This window comes from Cryptomeria japonica, chromosome 3 (assembly GCF_030272615.1).
Source record: "Cryptomeria japonica chromosome 3, Sugi_1.0, whole genome shotgun sequence".
NCBI lineage: Eukaryota > Viridiplantae > Streptophyta > Pinopsida > Cupressales > Cupressaceae > Cryptomeria > Cryptomeria japonica.
In genome coordinates this window covers 197,687,491-197,711,933 of record NC_081407.1, presented here as the reverse complement: position 1 = coordinate 197,711,933, position 24,443 = coordinate 197,687,491, and the positions used below count along the sequence as shown (strand labels likewise).

Genomic DNA, 24,443 nt, shown 5'->3' with positions numbered 1-24,443 from the left:
AGCCGCTTCCCGTGACACTATGCCATGCTCACCAACATCAAGAACATTTGTGTCACTATCTGCCTCTGAATCTCCTGTCTCTGCTCGTGCTCTCCGCTCCTCCCCTACCATGGCTACAACCTCAGCCTCTATATCTAGTTGGTCGATCCAATCAGTGTCATCATCACTAAAGATAGCCACATGATCTGTCTCAGTGGCCCACTTTGCATTAGGATCAACCTCATCTAGAATGATAGGAGAGATGTCAGCTAATGCATTCTTTCTCATTCTCAGGCGGAGGTTGTAGTGAACAAAGACGAGATCATTCATCTTCTCCACGGATAATCTATTGCGCCTCTTGGAGTGTATGTGCTCAAACATATTCCAATTGCGCTCACAAACAGATGCGCTGCATGGTTGGCTCAAGATGCAAATGGCCAACTTCTGAAGATTTGATGTCATTGGGCCAAAAAAGCTCCACCAATTATCTGAGTTTGAAATGAGAAAAATAAATAAAATCAGTCTCACTCATAAACTCATTTAACAATGTACAATAAAATTAAATTTAAGCCTTACAATTTATTTTTACCTGGCATCATTAAGGACCTCCAATGAGAACAACTATAGCTCTCGAATGAGCTTTGTTTGAGTAGAACCAGTAGGTACCATCTTCTCCATGATTGAGTATAGCCCATTAAGGACCTCCACATCAACCTTGAAAGTAGGGCTAAAATGGAATGCCGGATTTAGATAATAGGCTGCTGCATGGATGGGCCTATGAAGCTGATGATGCCATCTCCTATCAATGATCTCCCAAATGGGACCATACTTGCTCTCATCTCCTCCATAGATGGATTTGATGCCCTCCTTCGCCCTATCCATGCCCTCATATATGTAGCCCATTGCAGACTTCTCTCCATCTGCAACTCGCAATAGAACCACCAAGGGCTTAACAAACTGCAAAATTGAAAATATTGTGTAATTTAGATTAAATAAGCAAATAAGAGAATATGACGAATAAGTTATAAAACAAAAAGTTAAATTGTAGAATTTATAAAAAATTTACCTTCACTATCTCATCACAAGGGATCCAAACGTCTCGCTCATCAAAAATGCAGTCTGCCATATCTTTCCCTTTAGGGGTGGCAGTATAGGATGAGGAAGACCACTCTTCACCAACAATCATACGTCTCAAGGCCGACTTACAGCGAAGCATGGACTGCAATGTGATGAAGTTTGTGGCAAATCTTGTGATTCCTGGATGAGCTAACTCCTCCCGCTCTGTGTATTGTCTCATAAGAGCCAACACCCATGAATGATTATATACAAATTTGCACACATTTCTCTCCCTTTCTACATATCTCTTGACCCATGGGAGTTTTCCAATATCCTCCAACATGAGGTCAATGCAATGGGCGGCACATGGAGTCCAAACTATAGATAGGTGCCTCTCCATCAATGGTTTACCTGCAACAACATAATTTGTTGCATTGTAATTAATGAAGTTACAAAATAGTAATTAATTTGCAAACAAAATTAGTTTGTAATCAAAAGTTTACCTGCAGCAACATAATTTGCTGCATTGTCGGTCACCACCCGTACTAGGTTCTCCTCACCCACCTCATCAATCACCTCCTCTATCTGCTCACATAGGTAGGTGGCATTCTTGCAATGGGCGGAGGCATCGATGGACTTGATGTAAACGGTGCCCCCTGAAATAAAAAATAAAGCAAGATCAATGATCATTCAATAAATCATTAAATGAAAAATAAAAAGATAATGACTAAATGAAACTAAAATTAATCAATCACCTGTAGAAGAAACAAGAAAATTAAGGAGAGTTCTATATCTCCTATCCGTCCAACCATCAATCATGATGGTGCAACCTTTATTGCTCCATATTTGGCGTTGATCAACCAATTCCTTCTTCACGTCATTCACCAATTCAGTCAAAATGGGTCCCCTCAAATCAGACTCAGAAGGGGCTTTGAACCCCGCCCCGCATATGGTAAGGGCATCAACCATTTCTTGTCAATAAGGAGACATGTCACAAATAATTTAAAAGAGATAAGTATGTAGTAATGAACTATGTAGTATGTACTATGTACGACAAAAAATAAAACGAACAATCAGAGTATAAAAATTAAAACAATCAAACATAAAACATTCACCTGGCTGTGAAGAATGGAACACTGTCATAGACCCAAAACTTGCCAACTGCCATTTTAGCGGCATCATGGACCTCCTTGTTCCAACCCATGCTCTCGAGCGATTGTTGGGACCCAAGAGTAGGGCGAGGCGCAAAGAAGGTATCCAACCTAGATTTACGAATTCTAGGTCCAATGCTAACACTCCCACTACCACTGGCAGTGCTAGGAACATGAGAAGTGGCACTTGCAGAAGTAGAAGCGGAAGCACCAGCAGTAGCAAAGTGAGTGGGGCGATATGGAGGTAAGGAAGAAGGCCCTCCTACACAACCTAAAGGTGTCCCTAAAGCTGCCCCTCTTCCAATGGCCGCGAGATCCTCCTTTTGCTTCTTTTTCTTTTCAATTTGTTCAACCATTACATAGCACTCGCGTATGGCCTCAGTGGTTTCTTCTATGCATGGGTCGACATCATGCCCACGCACACCAACAATATGGTATTTCAATCTATATATGCCTCCATGGAATATTTTTTTGCAAAAAAAAAAAACACACTATCTGCCCCTTTTTTTGCCCTGGAAAATCCTCAGGAAATTTCCAAGTAGGGTCTTTTTTAATGGGGGGTCTAGAAGAACTAGAAGACATTGTATGATAGTTTTGTGAAACTTAAGGCAAATAAGAAAGTGAAGGTTGCTGCAATAAAACATTACAAATTCAAAAAGAAATTAATACATTCATTCTCATTGAACATTTTTTTTCAAAAAAAATAAGGTAGGGTTTGTAAATTAAAAAAAATAAAAAAATTGTAGGGTTTGTCAAACCCTACTTTAAAACAATTAAAATTTACAAACCCTACATAGTAACATACAAAAGCTTTTGGAAGAAAATGTAAAACTTTCAAAATAAATGAATAGAAAATGGAATTTTTGCATACAAGAAACAAAAAAATCTCAAAAAAACAATCTTACCTCTACAACAAGCTTGAATTGAGCTACAAACTCCTATCCAACTCTTGATGCACCAAATCTAAACACAATGCAGCCCCAATGCGATAAATGGAAGAAATCTTGAGCTTCCTCCTTGTTGGTTTTTCTTCAATGCACCCTTGTTTTTCTTCACAACTCACTTTACTCCTATTTTTGCAAGTGAATGAAATGAAGTTCACTTTTAGGGGCTAAGGATAAATAACAAAAAAAAAAGAAGTTAAAAAGACTTTTTAACTTCTTTTTTTTGTCATTTTATTTAACCTAGCCGGCGGCTGAGTTTCAGGCATGAGACTCGTCGAGTTTGGCGATTTTGCCTCTCAGACTCAGCCGAGTCCGAGTCCGAGCTCTGCAGACTCAGGAGGCATGACTTGGACCCAAACTCGTTTGGGCGAGTCCGGGCGATTCTCGTTTCTCTGACATAATGTTAGACTGACACATAAGAAATCTTTTGCATGTCTCAAAACTTGACATGTTCTTGTATAGTGTCTGTCTCTAGATGAAAAGAAATTAAGTAATTGCTAGATAAGAATTTCTATCCTATTTGTTGCAAGACTAATCAAACAATTAAGTGGTTGTATCTTAAACAAGAGAATGGGCAAAGTGTGTGGGTTTAGAACACAAGTCTGTCATGGTGTGTAGACTTGGAGGATGAGGATGTGCTTGTTAAGTACCTCAGATGTCCCACACAAACATTAGAGGAAAGGAATCATCATCAATGTAGGACTGCTGACCATGAATTACTTCTAAAGGTTGTGGTATTCTAGAAAATTATTATAGGAAACTAGGAGCATTGGCAAGTTGGACGCAAAGGAAATCCACCAAGGCAAGCTAAATGGTACTCGAAGGAGGGGGTAGGGAAGTTCTTTTCTCATTTAATGTCTCATTAAGCTTTTGTAGGACCACAAGCCTCTCTAAAAAGGGAGGTGTGATCAAGAAGGATTGAGAGGAATCAAACTTTATTTAGAGAAATCATATCTAAATGTTACAACTCTTAGCAATCACTAGGTTTTATTTGAGATCCTAGTAGGAAGTGATTTTGTAATTTCTAGTTCCCTTATAGTGGCGGCTTTGAATTTGTTGAATGGTTTACAATCCTTGGGGTGGTTTCATAACTGTCTTGATGATTATAACATCACCAGTTTGTGCCAAGCGTGGTTTCTTCATGGCATCTGAAACAAAGACTTTGAAGCAAACAGTTTTACATTTCTCCTTCTAATTCCGCTTCTAGGACTTTTTAGTGCATGAGGACGTCCTAGCATCTTTATAAGGAGAATAGGGGGTTGTATTGTGGCATATGAGGTAGATTTGAGTATTATAGACCATAGAGAAGTTGAATTCCAATGTTAATTCATGGCATAGACTTATTATAGATTTGAGTATTATTATGGTAATTGAACAAAGGGCAGACTGTACTTCACATTATTTCACATCTGGTTGTATTCGCTGTATTTGTCTAGCTTCTAATAATTTTGTAGCAATACATTTGCCACTACAAAATCTAGATTTTCTCTTTCAAAGGTTTTGTAGGATAAAAATTCAGTGTTCCCTTCTCTTATCACAATATTCTTTACTTCCTGATTGTCATTTGTCTTAATTATATGTAGCACAAGCTAAAATTGTAATCGATCTTATTTTCTGCTATTTGTGGATGAAATTAAGGATCACTCACAATATTAGTTCTCAGGGACAATGGATGGGTTTTGATACAATGCCAATGCCAAAGATGTAAATAATAATCTCGTCCACCTGAGTGAGTATGAACACACAAAACATTCAAGGGAAAATAATAGTATAGAATAAGCATGTAGCACATAACAAAATTGGAGAAATGAAAATTCTTTTCTTCTTATCAACAGCTTGATGTACAACGGTATTGGACATGACTATGATGGTGGAAATATGTTATTAGTCTAGTATCTCCAATTTAGATAAATACCATTCTCCATGAACAGATACAATGGTTGTGATTTAGCAATAATTGTCATTAGTAAACCTCGTACTTTATGAAAGTAACAATTCTTTTTAACTCTAAGTACGTCATTGTTCAACATTAGAGTTGATGACTCTATCATTCTTTTTATTCAGCAAGTTTATATAAAATTCTTTCTGTTTATGAACTATGATGAAATATATTGCTTTATCGCTCCTTGTGTTATAGTAGAGATTTGATGCCAAAAACCTCTTGTTTTCCAGCTAAAATTGGATTGATTGTGCTATCATTCACTTCCATACATCGTGACAAGATTTAAATTGATTATTGAAGTGCCTTTTGCAGATATTGCTTGATGTTGTGTGGGTATTTAATATGTCCGCAAGTATGTCTCAAGCTCAACAGTCTTCAAGACTTACAAAGGAAGGGCCTGCAGTATGTTTCTTTCTCGTATAATCTCTTAAATGGTCTCGTTTATCTTCCTTATGCAGATTGAGGAATTTACATTGCAATTGTATTATATACAATAGGCATGGGGAGAAACTTGGAGGAATTTAGATCTTTATATTTCCTTTTCTATAAGTTTCTATTTGATCTTCTAGTAAGTTGCCTTCAAAATATGATTTTATGGGGTTTCTTTAGGTTCTGGTTGGTGAGGATAAACCTCATACACTTGTTTAGAAAAATGATCTTATTCCTTTCAATCAGATTTATTATCTTAATGTATTTATCTGCATTTGCATTGGTAATTCAGGAATTAAGAATAATATGATGATTTAAGTGCTTTCCTAGTTCCAGCACATGTAAATACTGATTCTGTAATGTCCCCTTGTTGGAATGCGTTCAATCTCCCATATATATATGATGGGAAGGTTGCTTTCTAGATATAAATCTCTTCATAATGATACCTCCTCAAGCAAATTGCTTCCTCCAAAATAATTGATTAGTTTAATATGGCAATGGCTTTATTAGTTAATGTTTGTCGAGTAATCGATGGCCTGTAAAACATACCTTATTCATCGCAATCCTCTCCCTATTCACTATTCGAGAATCTTCTATTGCAAAGATACCACGACAATAGGCACTAACGACATACCTCAATACTCCAATATCGATTACTTACCATATCATGCTCCTTACTTGTGAAATGGTGTTGACTTGTTCTAATATCAATTTTAATATTGACCAGAAGCACCTCCCGCAATATATATAGATCTCCTTCCACACAATCATTTATGCACAGTGTGTTGGCATGATTGGCATAACTGATGCAGATGGAGAATGATGACTGAACCAGTTAAAAGACTGTTTGTGATGAGATTGTGATAAAGAGATTGAGATTGCATGATGGATGACTTTGATCAGTTATTTGTGTTGTCATTGATGGCAACTAATGTTTATTCATGTCTACTGATGTTGTCTTGTGTCATCTAAATCTTTTTGGTTTACCAAAAAGAGTTTACCGGTAAAGAATTAAGAAACTGGGAATTAGGACCTTAACCGATAAACGAGGAAATATTTTGATTGTATCTGGCAGTTGGTGATGATTGAGGCTTTGTGGTTTTGAATTTGAGTGTTTATCATTGTAACATGTATCTGATCGGAACCACATCATGTAGTGACAACCGGAAGTTATGTTTATAATTTCTGTTGAGTTTTTGCCAGGGTTTAAGGACCGGTAAAGAATTCTCTTAACCGGTAATGATTTTTGGTTTGGCAGTGATCTACATCAAGTTCACATGTTGGCAATGACGTGGCACAAATCGCATGAAGTGTTTGAAAGATGTTTTGGTGCGTTTGGAAAGCGAATTTCTTGGGAATATGCAAAGTGCCTAGCGGAGTGTGCTAAGGGTTTGACTTTGTATCGGGGTCGAGTTGTTGGGATGAGTTACGATCACTCAACGGTTGATATTGATTTGCAATTGATTGTAATGATCCATATGATGCTCAGTAATGAGTTGTAAAGATCTGTGATGATCTATGTTGTAAGTCTTAGGGTTCTGTTGTCGACCTAGTTGTAAAAGTTATTTATGTCGGTATAGTGATGTTTGTTGTGTTTGCGATTTTTGTGAAAGTGTGTGAAGCCGAACCAGAGTGTGAGAAGTTCTGCCAGAGTGTTGCAGACTTAGAGCTTAATTGGATCTGATCAAGCAAGCAGTTGAGTGCTATACACAGATCATTCACTGTTGTTCCCTAACAGTTGCAGTAGATAAAATCCCTTAACCGAGTAGGTCCTGATAGGCCTCACATTGTAAATCCCCTAACAGGGTGACTCAACATCTGAGTTCTAAATCCTTTTGCGAGGTTGATCCTAATAGATCAAAGCTCCTAACAGGGCTAAGGTAAATCCCTTAACCGGGTGACTCCTAACAGGGTTTGCTCCTAACAGGGCATCTTTGTAAGCGCTTAACCGGGCTAGGCTCCTAACAGGGCGCATTCCGAAAGAGTGCAAAATTCTTGTGGGTACCAATTCCCACCGTGGTTTTTCCCTATTTGGGTTTCCACGTGAAAATCATGGTGTTCATATGGTGAATGTTTTTGATGTGATGTTATGCTTTACTTTCAGTTTATGCATGGTTAATGAACACTTACTGGTAAATGACTCTCGTGTTGGTCTATGTTTGATTTGTTGTTAATACTGATTCACCCCCCCTCTCAGTATTAATCAGATCCTCTAAGATTAACACAGTGGTCAGCCTCATGTTAACACCAAATATGATAATTAGATCATGGGTAAGATATCAAACACGTCAGATTCGGGTTCGGATTCGGGTACGGGTTCGCGGATTCGGCAAAAAAAAATAAATTTTGGGTACGGGTACGGGTTCGTCCGTACATATATATATATATTTTAATTTTTTTTAATATATATATATATATATATATATGTTCAAACTTCAAACATCAAAATTATATATGTTCACAGTTCAAACATACAAATATGAAACATCAAACATACAAAGTAACTTTCCCATACAATGATACATAGATGATAACAGATAAATCATAAATCAATAAATCATAAATCCATAATTGCCAATGCCAATAAATATTCTGAATTAATGGCTTGGGTTGGATGCTTCAGATGAAGATGAATATGGAATTTAAATCCCATAGATGGCTTGTAATTTGAATGTTTAACTTTATACTTTATTGTGTCATGACATTTTCACATTTTGAAACTTGAAACTTGAATATTATCTTTTTTGCAAATTATGAATATGATTAAAAATATATTTTTTTTATTGTTTTTAAATGCTTGCTAACCCGTGGGCCCCGTTTTTGGGAACCCACGGGCTTGGGTTCACCCGGGTCCTCCTGGGTTCACCCGGGTCATCCTGGGTTCGCCCTGGGTCCCACCCGGGTCCTGCCCAGGCGGCTGGGTTCCCTGTGGGTCCTGCATGGCAGGACCCACAGGGAACCCAGCCGCCTGGGCAGGACCCGGGTGGGACCCAGAGCGAACCGGACCAGGACCAGGACCGGGCACGGACCAGGACCAGGACCCAGCCAAAATAGGGGAGAACCGGTATCTGAGATCTGAAGTTGATTGTTATTGTCTTATGTAGGGGCTCATGATGCCTTTGTTTCTGATATTCGTATCACGATGGTCAATCTCCTCTGATGATCGATTCCATGTTCTTTTCGTCAGATGTGTATGACTGTTGGTGAATCGTCCATCCTTTGCTATGCCCCCCAATTCGATGTGTTTGGACTTGCTCTTATACCTCCCAACTCAAAAGGATGGCATCCCTTGGACTTGATTAGTCACATCGCTTCTTGATCAAACCCTTCAAAACAATGATCAGTCTTTCCACTATAGTCGCAGTCGTTAGTAGATCTAATAATAGCTGCCTTCGTGCCTCTTCATAACCGATATCGATTAGTTTAGTCTTCTTGTCTTAACCAACATTATCAACTGGTATTAGTAAGGTGGCTAGTTGTCTTGAAGACTCTTATCGGCTACCTAACATGCTAGTTGTCTTGAAGACTCTTATCGACTACCTAACACTATCTTCCTTGCCATTGCTTAGCCTTATACAAATCGTTGTTTACTAATTCTTACTGCTTTCAAGACATATATCAATATCTTTTAACATAATTGTTATCCCCATTTATTTATCGTTGTTGTTATGAGTTTCTTTCTGCTTCTATGCTATCATTCCCCTCTTTATGTCACCGTATGTTGCCCCTCACCAGATGGTCTATATATTATTTCTCAATTCTTCCCCCACAGCACCATAGTTTCAATTTATTTTTATTTGAATATTTCAAGAATATTATTAGTAATAAATATTAATTAAATAATAATATCTAATAAATAAATAAATTTCAAATAATTGTTCGTTAATATTTATTATATTTAAAAATAATAATAAGTGTTTCGTTATGTTATATATAATGATCAAGGAGGGGACATGACAGATTCAAACATGTCACATTGAGAAACATTTATAAGATAGTTAGAGAAACATTAATAAGAAAATTGAGTCAAAATTAATTTTACTGAATCTTCTAGTAAGTTGCCTTCATAATATGATTTTATGGAGATTCTTTAGGTTTTGGTTGGTGAGGATAGACCTCATACACTTGCGTAGAAAAACAATCTTATTCCTTTCAATCAGATTTATTATCTCCATGTATTTATCTGCATTTGCATTGGTAATTCAGGAATTAAGAATAACATGCTGATTTAAGAGCTTTCGTAGTTCCAGCACATGTAAATACCGATTCAAACATGTCACATTGAGAAACATTTATAAGATAGTTAGAGAAACATTAATAAGAAAATCAAGTTGAATAAGGTCAATTATTGAGTTGCTAGTAATATTTAAGTTTTAATGTGAGAATATTTATTAACTGATTTGCACTGTTGCTGACACATGCCTTATTCAGTGAGGATTCAGTCAGTGGGGTTGGCCTTCCTTTCAGATAATAATCAGAGGTAAAATTCTGCATATGATCTGTATGGGCATTATACTACTGAGATTGCTACATCAAATGGGCTGGCATAGACCTCGGGGAGGACAAGATGGGTAACTTGCCTGATATGGATTGCATTGTAAAAGAGAAATGGTTAAAATGATTTTACTCAGGATTGATTGGTCTTTTATCTGGGTGGCCTTATTATGTATTTCAGCAATAGAGTAGACCTGGGTGGGGTCTTGATATTTAGGTAAAACAGATTTCCCAAGTAGATGCCCTAAAATTTACCTGAGAAATAGGTGGTATCTTACTTTAGCCCTGTTGTCTGATGTATCCATGTCCCGTCTTTGCAATTTGAGATCGAAAAATGATTGCTTGGTCACTGGCCATGCCATCATCATCTATTAGGATAGGCTCTTTCTCAGTCTCAGGAGCTGCCTTTCATTTGATGAATACTAGGATTGCAGATCTTCGTGTATGCAATTTTTTTTGGTTTCTGCTGTCTCTTAAACACCTGCATCCATTTCTTTTCAGAAATATCATAATCACTGTGGCTATGTTGTCATATGCTCATATTGTAGCATATTTCTGGTGTGTTGAAATCCCACCATTATTTTCCATGTAGATACTCTACATCCATCGAAATCTATTTCATGTAAGCTAGTGTCTAATCTTACCTGCTTATCATCAACTCCCCTTCCCAACAATTATATGTAGCTCTACTTGAAATCCTTTTGCAGACAGATCAAGAATGCAGTGATAAAAAATTACCATTCACAGGTCATTCGAATTTTTTTTGTTCTAATTAATAAAAGGTTGTGAGAGCTTTGTCAAAGGTTAATCACCTTTATTTAGAAGCTTGTGTGGCCCATGCTCTTGAGGGTTTCTTGTATTTCACTCATGTTGGATATGTGCGGTATACTTTGCATGCTCTACACATGGGCATACCTAGTGGGGTCCAGGGATGTGCCTTGGCTAGGGAATACAGTGGGTCATTTGCGTGGCATTATAGGTGGTTTTGTGGCCAATGGTTTATAACCATTATATTGTCATACAAGTTAGTGGTTTATATTATTGACGTGCCTTTAAATACAACATGCACATGGATTAGTGTTAAGAACAAGTAAGAAATATCTTATAGTATTGTAAACCACAGTTAGTAGACTCGGATTTGGCAAAAACATGGCAAGTCCAAACTTTTCAACTCAGCAAAAATTCGACAAAACTTGGCAACTTAAAAGAATACTTAAATTTCTTAAAAACAGTTTTTTTTTTTTTGCAATTTTTCATTACATAATGCATCAACTAAGTTCAAAAAACAAGAGGATGTGTTTTCGATTAGATTTGATTCTTGAATACACATGGATTACAAGATCATATAATCATGTGAAGCCATATACAATAGTAACTGATTACTATTATGAATTTATGATGATTGTCTTTGAAAATCATCATCATTAATAGCACATCTAGGCAAGCAACAAATCACAAGCTTTTACAATTTCCTCTTCCTTGTTATGGTGAAAAATTGGGTGGTAGAGGGTATGGTCATTGCACTTGGTTGTGGCTCTCTACTTGGCCTAAAAGACTGTGCTTGTGGCTCCACCCTATTGCTAGATGGAAATGACTCCTTTGCCATATCAATGTTATCCAATGACAATCCAATCTCCCTTTCTTCTGCTGTAACCACATCTTCCATAGCTTGCATCTTGAAATAAAAAATCTCATCCTCTGTAAATCAATTAAATTTTAATCAATCCACAAACTTGTTGGTACGTGAAGTTAGTTGTATTCTTCCAGCATTGATAAATTAGTTGACAACCTGTGTGACGCATGTTTTGTTATGTCAGTATGATACAACATGCTTCCTGTTGAGTGTGGTATGGAAGGGTGAATAGAGGTTTTATAGAGTGGAGACTGCTTTTTTTCATTTCAAATTTGTGTCGAAATTGCTTTTAACCTGTGCCTGACCATTTGGAGCTTAGGACTAAAGTTTCCGAACACTGTGTGGATGGCTTATCCAGATAAAGAGCAGAGCCCTCTTTCAATCTCTTGTTAACCAAGAGATATCTTGCACCAATTTTTTGCTATGTAACCCGGGGACGCGTCCCTGACCTGAAAACCCCCGTCCCAGTCCCGGGGACGTTTCAAGGACTTGGAGACGGCCAGGGGATGTTTCCCCCCGTCCCCAAATTGCCAAGAATTTAGAGGGGACGTCCCCGAAACGGGAGGACGTCTTCCCTAGCTTGGGGGGATGTCCATATGTCTCGGGGACGGCTGGGACGCCCCCCACATCTAAGACTATTAAAAATATTAAAAAAATAAAAAATGTCGTATTTTCATTTTTTTTTGAATTTTCTAATATGGGCCCCTATTAATTCAATTGTAATTAAAAAATTTAAAAGGCAACATTAATTAAATTATAAGTTTATTAAAATTTAATTCATATTATAAATAGAAAATATTAAATTATTAAATTAATTGGTAAACATTTAAAAATTTAAAATTAATAAATAATAAATCATAAATAGGAAATCAAAATAATAAAATATTAATTCATTAGTCCCATTTTGATTTTCATATCGTAATTGACAATGAAACTATATGGCAGCAGTGTAGCCTTTGGGCATTTTGACATTTTGTATGTTATTTCTTTAATATCTATTATGATATGCATATTGACAATGTGAATGAATTGAAATTCTGAATTATGAATGCATAATTGCATATCAAGTATTGGCAATGTTGTATGTTCAGAATTTACATTCTAAAATGTTTTCATAGTATCATACACATGCTATATCCATGTGTTCATATGAATATAATGTATATATGCGAATTTTCCTATATATTTTAAATTTTCCCTATATTTTATATAGCCGTCCCCTTTGCCGTCCCCCTGCCATCTGCAAATTTGGCAAAAAAATTTGCCGTCCCAAAAATGCGTTCCGCCGTCCCTTGCCATCCCCATCCCGAAAACTCAGGGTAACATAGATTTTTTGGTGTGGATTCACTGAATTTCAATGAGTACTTGCGGAAAAAATTGAAAAAATTGATGTTTTATCAAAAACTCAGGTAAAACTTCTTTGGGTTTACTTTGAGATAACTCACAGTGGGGAAAAACTCGTAAGTACTTGCCAAGCCCATGAACAATTGTGAGTTAATTTAATGAGTACTACTTTTTGCTGGGTTTTCTCCCAGAAGGGTTTTCTCCCAGAAATAATCATGTTATATGGTAGTGTGCCATTATTTCCTTTTGTAGCATTTAAGATTTTGTTAGCTATTGCTTCTCCTCCATACATTATTGGTATTATTTCTCTTCGGTTTGATCTCTGAAAGAGAGCAATCTCCATATTTGAAGTGATCTGATGAATATCTATGTTAGCAGTTATTTCTGATTTTTGTGTGTTATGCATACCAGATTATATAAATATGCAGAAGAGCCCATTCACTTGGAGAGAAAAAGTGAGATGGTAGATGAAAGCTTGTTAGATGGAAACACTTAGGGGCTCTGGGAAAAAACAATTCTATATTGAGGTGAGGGAATCTAAGGAGATGGAGGAATTAAAGGTTATAGGTGGAAAGGATAGTGCGTATTCTTGGGATTCAATGAGGCTAAAAAAACCTAATAAAAATTGATTGAAGGGTGCAGGACTTTAGTGCTAAGGACATTGGTGGGAAAAAAACAAAGTGACTAGAGAGTTGACTGTTATAAAGGTATTTTATGTGGGGTCAGAGGGGTTCATAGTTAAAAGAAAAAATGTGTGAAAAGAACAGGCTACTTTAAGTCTAAAAAGATAGGATGTGAAACAAGAGTCTAAGAGGAAATAATAGTGAGAGAGAGACATGAATGGGAAAATAGTTAAGGTGCTGAGTTAGTTTTAGGGACATTGATGGCTGAAAAAATAAGCTGAACCAATAGTGATGCAAAGGAGTATTAACATGTAGTCCAAGGGTTGGGAAGTTATAGAGAAAAGATGTGGGAAAAGGCCAAGCTAGTATGGAGTGTTTAAAAAGATAAACAAGAAAGGAATAGGAAATAAGGGCGAGAGAGACATCTATGGAACATAGTTAAAAAAAGAACATATTGAGAGTGGTAAAGAGTAGAAATTTTCACACCTTGAAATAAATTTTGTTTTGTGGCCATGGGACTTATTCCAGATTCTAAGTTTCTCCTATTTACAGCTCTTTTAAAAAAAGATTTTATTCATCATAATAAGTCAGAAGTTTATAACAGAGTTTGATTTACGGTTTCTGTAAGTTGACTGCAGTTTGAATTTGTGTTGAGAGCTTTGACCTTTCATAGTTTTAGACCCATGAGAGAGTCAATGCGTATGGCTTGCACTGCCAAAAGATCTGACATTGTGCTGTGATTTCTAGTAGCATGTTGTATGTGATATTTTGCATTTCTGCCAGAATTTCAACAATTTTACTAATTATATACTTTAGCTGCTGATGAATATCTGTTCTATTTCTTCTCTATCTGTCAAGCAGTTTCATTACAACTTTAGAGTCTCCCTCATTCGAAGGATTTTAATTTTATTTATGGCAGCAGTTTGCACGCCCATGTATAAGGCACATACCTCTACATAGCTGTTGATCTTATTGTATATATTTATTTTGTTTTGGATGTTATTTCTAATAGAATATAATTCTATTCTCAATTTTTGGTTGCACAAGCCATCCTAAATTTAGAAACAGACTCTATCATGATAAATATTAAATATATACAAATAGTATTAGGCTGGTTAGGCATTTCTTTATATTATTTTCTTTGGATGTCATCAATGCAATTCAATTTCCATTTTTCTTTCCGTACTTATTTATACTTGCATTAGACACCATAATGTTGACCGTTCAATTTCTTTGTTTGGGTTTGAGTGCAATAGTGGTGCAATCAAAATCATTATGCTCTTCCAAATTATGTAGGACGTGAATCCTTTTTTTATTTTCCATGTAGATTTCCATTTGTATCTCAATATTGTGTTCAGACTTATTTTATATTGCATAGGGTTAAAATTTATATATCCATGATTGTCTCACTGTTTGACACAAAATTAGCCATACATCACTTATCAAAACAAGAAGATATGTAACATAGCATCCAAGTGCTTTCTTTGGTTCCCTTTATTAGGATTAATATTAATTATGTTATCGGATTCTGGCATGGATCTTGGTTTGGGATTGTGGATTTGGCAAAAACAATTGGGGTTGGGTTCATTTTGGGTTAGTTCTGTGCAAAAAACATGTAAAAATTATAGATATATATCTATTTGCAGCCTAAAAACAGGAATTAAGTTTAGAATACCACATCGCATAATATAATCAACAAAACCACTATAAACTCTAATGTCATTTCTTGCATCTTCTGCTTAATGATGCACTGGCTGTCCTTTCCTTGGATTACCCAAGAGGAAGAGGACTTAGAGCATCATTGGGTAAGTGTTGGAGTCTTTGGCTTGTTCTCTTTTCTATTCTTAAGTTGTGGGCATGTCTTTATATGCAACTTAAGTGATTTAAGTTGTGGGCATGTGTTTTTATTCAACTAAAGTGATTTTAAGTTGTGGGCATGTCTTTTTATGCAACTTAAGTGACTCTTAGCCTAAAGACTTAATATGTCCCCTTTTTGAGTCTAAACTTTTAATGATTTTTATTAAGCATGCACAAAAAGGGTCAAAGGGGGCATTGGAAAATAAGGAGCCTATTCGCTCATTTTTAGGGTTTTATTTGGAGCATTGGATTGGGCTTGCAATGAATCTATAGCTGAGGTTAAATCATTATTTTGGGAGTCATTATATAACATATTAGGGTTCTCTTGGAGCTCATTATGTGATCAGAATTTTCTCTATTGCTACTGCAATCTTGACTTGAGGCTTGAAACCCTTGACTATTCTTGGTTTCAAAGAGACATATGGGCTCCCTATTGAAGAGTGTGTTTCGGTGGAAGGGCTTTGATTTGTGATGCCCTAGCATATCATTTTCAGAGTTGCATATTCTTATAAGGTTTGTGAGGCCATTTTGGAGGTGTGATTCAAAGTTATCTGAATCAAATTTGGACAACCTACAGATAATTTCTTACATAATCTTTAGCATCATTGAAACTAACATCAGCAAGGACAACTGGGATGTCATTGTGAGACCTAGTGCTCATTTTCTGAGGGTTTTGGCAAGGGTCGCGTTTTGAAGACATTTCTGAGGTAGTTGAGCACATATCTGGATACTGCTGGTCATTGTCATCTCAAAAAAACGAGAAAAAGAATAATGTGAGTTATTTCTGAAAATTGTGGGCAGATTTAGTGTGTTTCCTGTAACTTTTTCATGTTCAGAAATTTCTATAAATTAGCAGAAAAATCAGATGAATATTCTGAGCCTAGATCTGAGTTTGTTGAAGGGTTTTTAATGTGCAAATAAAATTTCAGAATTTTCTGTTGCATATTTTTGAAGATATTGTTGTTTTTCCTTTATTCCTATTTGGAGATATTAAACATGGTGAGTATGCGACCACATCAATAAACATCATCAGTAATTTCTTTAACTCCTCCTGAAAGTATTAAACAAATGAACATTTTGTTCATACAATGGCTCAAATGATATGCAAATATTTTGTGTCCCAATCAGTTCTACCTTGAATCTATAGAGGATCAGTCTTTTTGATGTTAGACTGAGCACAACAAACTTTAGTTGAATTTTTTCATCAGATGTATTAAAAAAGAAACATATGTTTTTCACTTCAATTTTTGGTGTGCAGGTTGATTGACATTTGAAGTCTCTGACTTAGCAGTTTTAAACTTTTTTTAGCATAGGACTTCTTGCTCAGTATTGTTTACAAACAAATTTCTAACAAGTTGTTGCTGCAGGTATTTAGAGATTACTTTCCGCCAAACAAACAATTAGTTACCTTGGAATGCCAATGGGATGAAGTAAAGTTTTGTCTAATTGAGAAGCTTGTGGAAAGTGAGAGAAAGGTTGCAGATATGCAGAGAACGCCATTGCCTGAGCATTTAATGGAAGGTTTAAAGTACAACAGCACTGAAGGATTAGATGAAGGTGAACAAGTGCAAGCTTTAAATATAAAATCTTTTGTTTTGGTTCATTTTCAACTAAACTTGTTATTTTTATAAACCAAGCCCATGATTCTATCAAGAACTATCCACAACTAGTCATCAAGAACTTGAGAAGTAAGATTCCAAAATGTGCGAATATACACTAACGTTCTCCAGCATTAATCCATATTTATAGGATAAATTGTGTGCTCCCAATATGTCCTTGAAGTTGTAGGTGTTGAGACATAGACCAGCTAGGACTCAAACCTAGGACCTTCCATACGCTGCTGGAGTGCTCTACCACTGAGCTACTGGCCCCTCTTGGACCAGTCCATCGTCAGTCCGGGTGTGGCTTATTTCCAACACCAACACCCCCCCTTAAGCCACACCTCTCATGTGCTCGGGGCTCCTAGCCTGGACCTGGCTCTGATACCATGTTGAGACATAGACCAGCTAGGACTCGAACCTAGGACCTTCCCTATGCTGCTGGAGTGCTCTACCACTGAGCTACTGGCCCCTCTTGGACCAGTCCATCGTCAGTCCGGGTGTGGCTTATTTCCAACACCAACAGTAGGTGCTCTCAAAAAGTCATATGAGAAGATGATGGCACTTGCAACAACACCCTAGGAATATAGCTCCTACCATAGTTTAAAAACTTGTGAATTGAAAAAAATTGAGAGACCCAATTCTGACTTGAACTCAATAGCTTGACAAAATCTGGCCAAGACATGTCAAATTAAGAAAAAATACCTACATTCCTTAAAAACATATTTCATGCAAGATATAATTATATAACATATGAAACGGGTTTGTAGAATGCTAGGGATGTGTTTTCTATTAGATTTGAATAAAAAAGAGTACAATATTGCATCAACATGTGAATACAACAACCCATATAATATGTTATGAATCACATAATGATTGAAAATTATTATAAATGATTTCAATTTTGTGCTAGTTACAACTATAAGTCTCTTTCCCATATACATCCATTGATGGTTGCGGTCCTACTTCTTGCAGCCAGATGTAGCTCCACCCTCAAACTAGAAGGTAATTGTTGGTGTGTTTTTATGCACCATGCAACACAGAATAAAATATCAAAGGCACTCTATCCTTTCTTGAACAAAATCTCCTCGGATTCTAAATTATGTGAGACTACTCCAAGGTTTCTATTGTCAAGTCTTGACGTGTAGATACCTCAACGGTTGATGTGATTTCTGGTAATCCAAGGGGGGCTTACGTTGATACTTGAGCTCTTGCTTGAATGCTGCTGGCACTTACTACTTCCTTGGAAAATAAAAGGGCAAAAGACATAATGTTTAGTGATTCTAATCTAATCCTAAGAATGTAGGAACTACTTGTTGATTAAGTGTGACCAAACCAAGCTTTGTTTCGCCATCAAGGAACGACTACACAAAACTGGTGCAATCTCCTAAGGATAAACAAATGATTTTCATATCACCAATGCACATCAACCACATGGACAATGAGCATAAAGTAATAAAAGTTAAGCTTTCACTCAAGTTCAGTTGACTACGCACTACAATTTGCAATCAACAAATTACAAGTAGTATGAACATTAGGTACACCATTCATCAATAATGATATCTTCCATTCATCTAACCAACTTTAAAGCAAAGGAGAAGTAGAGACCATGCAACATGTTGAATTAACATAGAGAATTCACTATAACTTCAATGAAAACAATGTCTCTTACAACAAGATCTTGGCAACAATCTTTGCCTTCTCCTACTCTACTCTAATTGCTAACTATTGATTGCTTCTAAACTATTGCTGAACTATTCTCTATTACTCCAGTATTAACTATTAACCTTTACAATGATAGATTTGAGCCTTTTATAGTGCTCTCAATACAATTCAATGGCTTAGATTGATTCATAAATCAATGGCCAAGATTTTACAATAAAACCCTAATTAGGGTTTGTAGCAGCAAACTCCATTCCGGCCAATGAGAAAATTACATTTAGTTTAACATGTGTCACACATTGAATGTGAATCAATAGAAAATGAGGTTAGGTATCTGGAACTTTGTGCCTCCATGGGTGAGTTAGGTACATTGCATCTGGACATGTTGACGTGGAGCCCTTTGATTGGTCGATGACGACAAGAATGCCACCTTAGTTTGCTTGTATTTGGTAGATCACCACAAAGTGTTTGAGCAATATCTCTTGACATCCAGCATCTCCAAGCTTGGTGCAATGGTGATGAAGGCATCATTATGGTTAAGGAAACTTCCTTAACCCTTGCTTATCTTGGCTTGATGTTGATTTGCCCTTGCTTGGCTAAAGTGTTCTTTGTCCTTTATGTCTGGAATGTCTTGGAGTTACCTTGATCTTCATTTGAACACCTTGGTGCTGTAAGCTCTTCATGTTGGAGACCTTTAACTTGTGGAGTAACCCCTATGTAGTAATTGCAGTGTTGAAAGTGTGAGGTATAGGTATGATCTCTCCTTTACTCCTTGAAGTCTTGAATTCTTCACATACTCCATGATGCAATGAAAACCTTGAAGATATTATGCTCCTCTTGCTGTCATGCTAGCCTTTTCCATGATATGAAATTTCTCTCCTCAATGAATCTTATTCATGTTGCTGAGTTCCTTCACTTGATTCCTTACCTTTACTTGTGGTGAAATCCTTCCTTGAAGTGCTGTCCTGATCCCCCTACAATCAGACTTGCTCCTGATTTCTTCCTTAGTCACCTGCAAAGCAAACAAGAGGGCATCAAACACATATAATACATACTAATTTCACCTGCCTTCCATTTCTATGTGCTATGATTCTTTATTTTCAGATTGGGTTATGTGGTGTTGCAGGTATGATTAAGGTCTGATCTTGATTAACCTTGTCCTTGATGCTGCTACAGGTCTGATGTATATTCGAATTTGCTCAATTGATGCTCAAGGAATGGATGGAAATTGCTTCAAAACACCCCCAAACTTCTGTAAATGAATTTGCATTCACTCAAGTTGTGAATTTGATCAATGAAGTGATCAAATTATCTGAAAAATCGCTGTCTTTGTCCAAGAATTTCGGCTTGCTCTGCTTTTAAGTGTTAATCAGAATTCTGATTGCTTGAATGATGTTTGAAATGTGACGAAGAATCCCGTCTATATAAGTGTTGTATGGGGTCACATCTTTTCACCTCTTAGCCGACTTGGCTTGGCAAATAAAATGTTTTACTTTCTCCCTTAAGCGATTCATCTTCACTCCTATGTGGCCGACTTAACAAGTGTTTTACATCTTTTTCCTTGGCGGCTTTTTGTGCTTCATTTGCACAAGGGTGGCAGCTTTTAGACCTTCATTCACACAAAGTTGCTTGGTCAGCTTTTGATCATCCATTTGCATCAAATCAGGCAGCATTTCATCATTGAATTTCACAAACTTGGCGGCATATCTTCATCCAATTGCACAAGTTGTTCTTGCCTATGCGGCTTTTAGGCCCTCAATCGCACAACTTTGGTGGAAATTTCATGCTCAATGACACAAACTAGGGCGGCTTTCCATGCTTGAATTTCTCAAAGCTGGCAGTAAACTGGGGTTCATTTGCACAAATTAATTGCTTAGGCGACATTCATGCCTTCATTTGCACAAGTTTGAGAGGCTTTTTGGGGTTTGATTGCACAAACTAGACTTATATTTCATCTTGGTGTGGCGACTTTTGATGGTCTAACTGCACAAGTTGGGCAGAAATTTCATGCTTGTATTGACAATTAGGGCAGAAAATTAAGGATTGTTTGCACGAACATGGCGACTTTTGTCCTTGCATTTGCACAAACTTGGGCGACATTTTCCTCTTCATTTGCACAAAACAAGACTTGCATTTCATCTTTGCCTTTGATAAATTGTTGGTCAAGGTGATTGTTTTGATGCATCTTTGCCTCAAACCATCTCTAGCCTAGGCGCAATTTCACCTCTCATTTGCACAAATACCTCCTTATGAGCAAGCCTGTGCCAAGACCACACCTTGAGCAAAATTTTGCCCTAGACAATTTTTTACCCTCAAATTTAGATAAGCCCACTGTTTTCATCATGGAAAGCAATTCTTGACCATCCATCAAATCTAGCCTTTGACATCCAAAAACCCTAAGACCTATCCATGCTTGCAAATGAGATCTTGATGACTTGATCACCTCATACAATTTAATCATGCAAGTCTCAATCCGACAAAACCAACCTCCTCACAAGCAAAGGCTAACAACTAAGAGATTGACAACAATTCTAAAACCCTAATCCTAAAGTGAAAAAGTGGGGGTCCCCATTTGCAATGGGGTGTGTTATGACCACTTCACACATCGCCCCATCAAGATGGGGACCCCCCTTTTTTTTCAAGTCCTAGCCTCTTAGTCTAGTCTCTCTCCTTTTCGCAGGTTAAATGAGTAAGTTTATGAGGTCCAGATGTCATGTGAGTCAATCAGGAGCTCAGCTGATGAGTCTAAAGAAGTTGCTAGTTAGTGACACTCCAAGAGTTCGAGGTTAAAGGTAAAACTCCAATTGTTTCTCATAAGAAGCAAAATTCACTTTAAATATCCTTGGCTGAAGTTGTTTCCAAGAGGCCTCATCTTGCAAGTTTGAAGGGAGAAAATAAATCAAGGTGATGTACAAGAAGGCAATATTTGATTTCAATTCACCTCATTCTCCAAGCCCCCAAAACCTTAACTTCATGTTTAGGCATAGAGGAGCGAACTTCATGACTTGAGGATTTGGAGCAAACTTCATGAGTTGGAGAACTGGAGAGAACTTCATGAGTTGGAGATTTAGAGCGAACTTCATGACTTGAGGAATTGGAATGAACTTCATGACTTGAGGATTTGGAGCGAACTTCATGACTTGAGGATTTGGAGTGAACTTCATGAGTTGGAGATTTGGAGCGAACTTCATGACTTGAAGATTTGGAGCAAACTTCTTGAGTTGGAATATTGGAGCGAACTTCATGACTTGAAGATTTGGAGCGAACTTCATGAGTTGGAAGATTGGAGCGAACTTCATACAATTGAACTTCATGAGTTGAGAAAAGACAAGTGAACTTAATAAGCAAGGTGAGAGAAACAAACTTCATATGCATACCACTTAGAGCGATCTTCATCTTCAAAGCTACATCAACAATCTTCATGAATTGAACTCCAAGAGCGAATCTCAACTTCATGAATTGAACTACAAGAGCGAATTTCAACTTTACAAATCCAGGGAGAAGAGCGAATTTCAAGTGAACTTCATGAGTTGAGAAACATAAGCGAACTTCATGAGTTGAAGAACATGAGTGAACTTCATGAGTTAAGGGAGATGAGCGAATTTCATGTCTCGAAGTAGAAGAGCGAGCTTCATTGATTTTACAATGCATTAAAATTAACCAAGCATTACTTTAGCGCCCAAAATAAAATTTGAAATTGAGGAAAAGAGATAAGTCGGCTAGTGTGATGAGGTAATTTGTTATTTTATTTTATTAAGACAAGTCGGCCTTCATAGGAAAAGACATAACTCTTCACCTACATCGCATATAAGAAGGCATTCAAACAATCATTTCAACATCACATCAAACAATTCTTCTCCCTCTTCAGCGAATTTCATCATCAGCAATCAGCAAAGTTCATTAGAAAAGGCTAGTTCGATCGTTATCAATAGCGAATTCACCCCAAAGGAGCAGCGACTTCATCATTACAAGGGAAAATTTGAGTAGATTGGAGGGCGAATTTCATCCTTCAATAGCAAGAAATTAAGTCGAATTTGAAAGATAACGAATTTCTGGACATTAACAGTCAGATTGTTGATCATATTTTGAATTCAAATCAGAAGTAATTGCATCATTTAGACTGATATAAAATTAGGGACAGGTCTGATTTAAGTCTGAAAGTGATTTTGTTAATGTGAATTAGATCTCCCTAATTCATCTTGAAGAATAAATTATTCACATTCATTGAATGTAAGACTCATTTAATAGCTATCATGTAGATCTCATTAAATCGATATTTTACCACTATCCTAACTTACATATCTCTCATAGGTGAAATATGGTGGCTCCTAAACCAAGCAAAACCATTTCCCGTCAGGCGCTCATCAAGGAAGACTCGAAGAGTGGTGCATTCGAAAGCAAGATCACGTCGTATTAAAGCGAAGTAGGAGACACCAATCTCAGGAAGTTTGACACCAAGAAGTTCCGACACCCATCATACAAAAGTGAACCTATTGCTACAGCCAAGAAGATGATTGAAAGTGGGATCATAAATGCATCTAGTTTTCCTCCTGTGGTGCAAAGCTATGAGCTGATTCTGGAATGTGCCCAGCATTATGACTCTACCTCAAGAAGAATTGTGGCGAAGGATGGAACAATGCTCGCATATCTCTCGGAGACAACAATCAGTGATACATTTCATCTACTCGAACCTAAGGACATGGCCTACATAAGCATGGAAGGAGCTAAGTCCGCCTATGATGATGATCCAGATGCTTGTGCGATGATCATTGACAAATTTTGGTTGAAGAAGAGTAGAGGTGGTAGAAGCAGATGGCCCGATAGACTACATAGGATAGACTTCAATGATGAATTCAGAGACTTCATCACCTTACTCCATCGATTGGTTGGTGCACGTGAGGCTTCATATTTTGATGATTGGATGTTCTACTTCATTGAGACTGTTACTCATGGCAAGAATGCAATCAATTGGGCAAGGCTCATCAACAACAACATTGATCTACAGTTAAGGAGGCTGATGCGCACCAGGACATTCTATATGAGCTCCTACATCATATACTCCATTGCAAGAAATTATGAGCATCCAGGACTCATGTACACAAGCGTAGTCGGAAGAAGACCTGGAGAGGTTAAGGTATATGATTGTTATCCATAGCTTAAGCATCCACCAAAACAACACTATAGGAGAGTGAATGATGCATTCACTATGCATATCACGAGGACACTTCGAGGTGGATTGCAGCAAAGACTCTCTCCAGAAGCACAAGCATTGGTAGAACAACATGGTGCATGGTTCATCCAGTTCTCGAAATTCATATATATCAGAGTTCAAGGATGTCATGTTCCTCCCTACGTGTTGCCGTGCTACCCAACGAATAGAGTGGTACTACTCGAGGTGGTGAGATAGTTATTGGCATATGTCAAGGCATATAGGCATAAGCATGGAGCCGATATTTCTTTCCCCATCACGCTTGGAGATTCCATTGAAGTATGCCCATCCACTCATGCAGCAAAAGATGTCGAGAAAGAGTTAGCATTCCATTCACTCAAGCCATTCACAACTAGAGATTGCTTCGATCCGTATGGTAATGTAAAAGAAGTTTTGGGAAGAAAGTATAGACAACAATGGCATCTTGAGGACTATTGGATGAATGTTCAAAATGATGTGGAAGTGAAGAAGAAAATGTATTCTAGGCTATCACTTGATTTCATCAAGAAATGCAAGTTGTTC

At 37.1% G+C, this 24,443-nt stretch overlaps 1 protein-coding gene across 3 annotated transcripts in view; it reads left to right on the top strand.

Annotated features, from left to right (window-relative positions):
• Positions 1 to 24,443, top strand: part of LOC131061591 (uncharacterized) — a 90,968-nt gene that overhangs the window by 54,489 nt on the left and 12,036 nt on the right. For 2 of the 3 annotated variants that reach the window (XM_057995360.2, XM_059218156.1), the window contains 2 exons: positions 5,385 to 5,474; positions 16,820 to 17,009. In XM_057995360.2, the coding sequence (XP_057851343.2) occupies positions 5,385 to 5,474; positions 16,820 to 17,009 (280 nt within the window). The remainder of the gene's footprint in view (positions 1 to 5,384; positions 5,475 to 16,819; positions 17,010 to 24,443) is intronic. The other variant, XM_057995361.2, reaches the window with a different exon arrangement.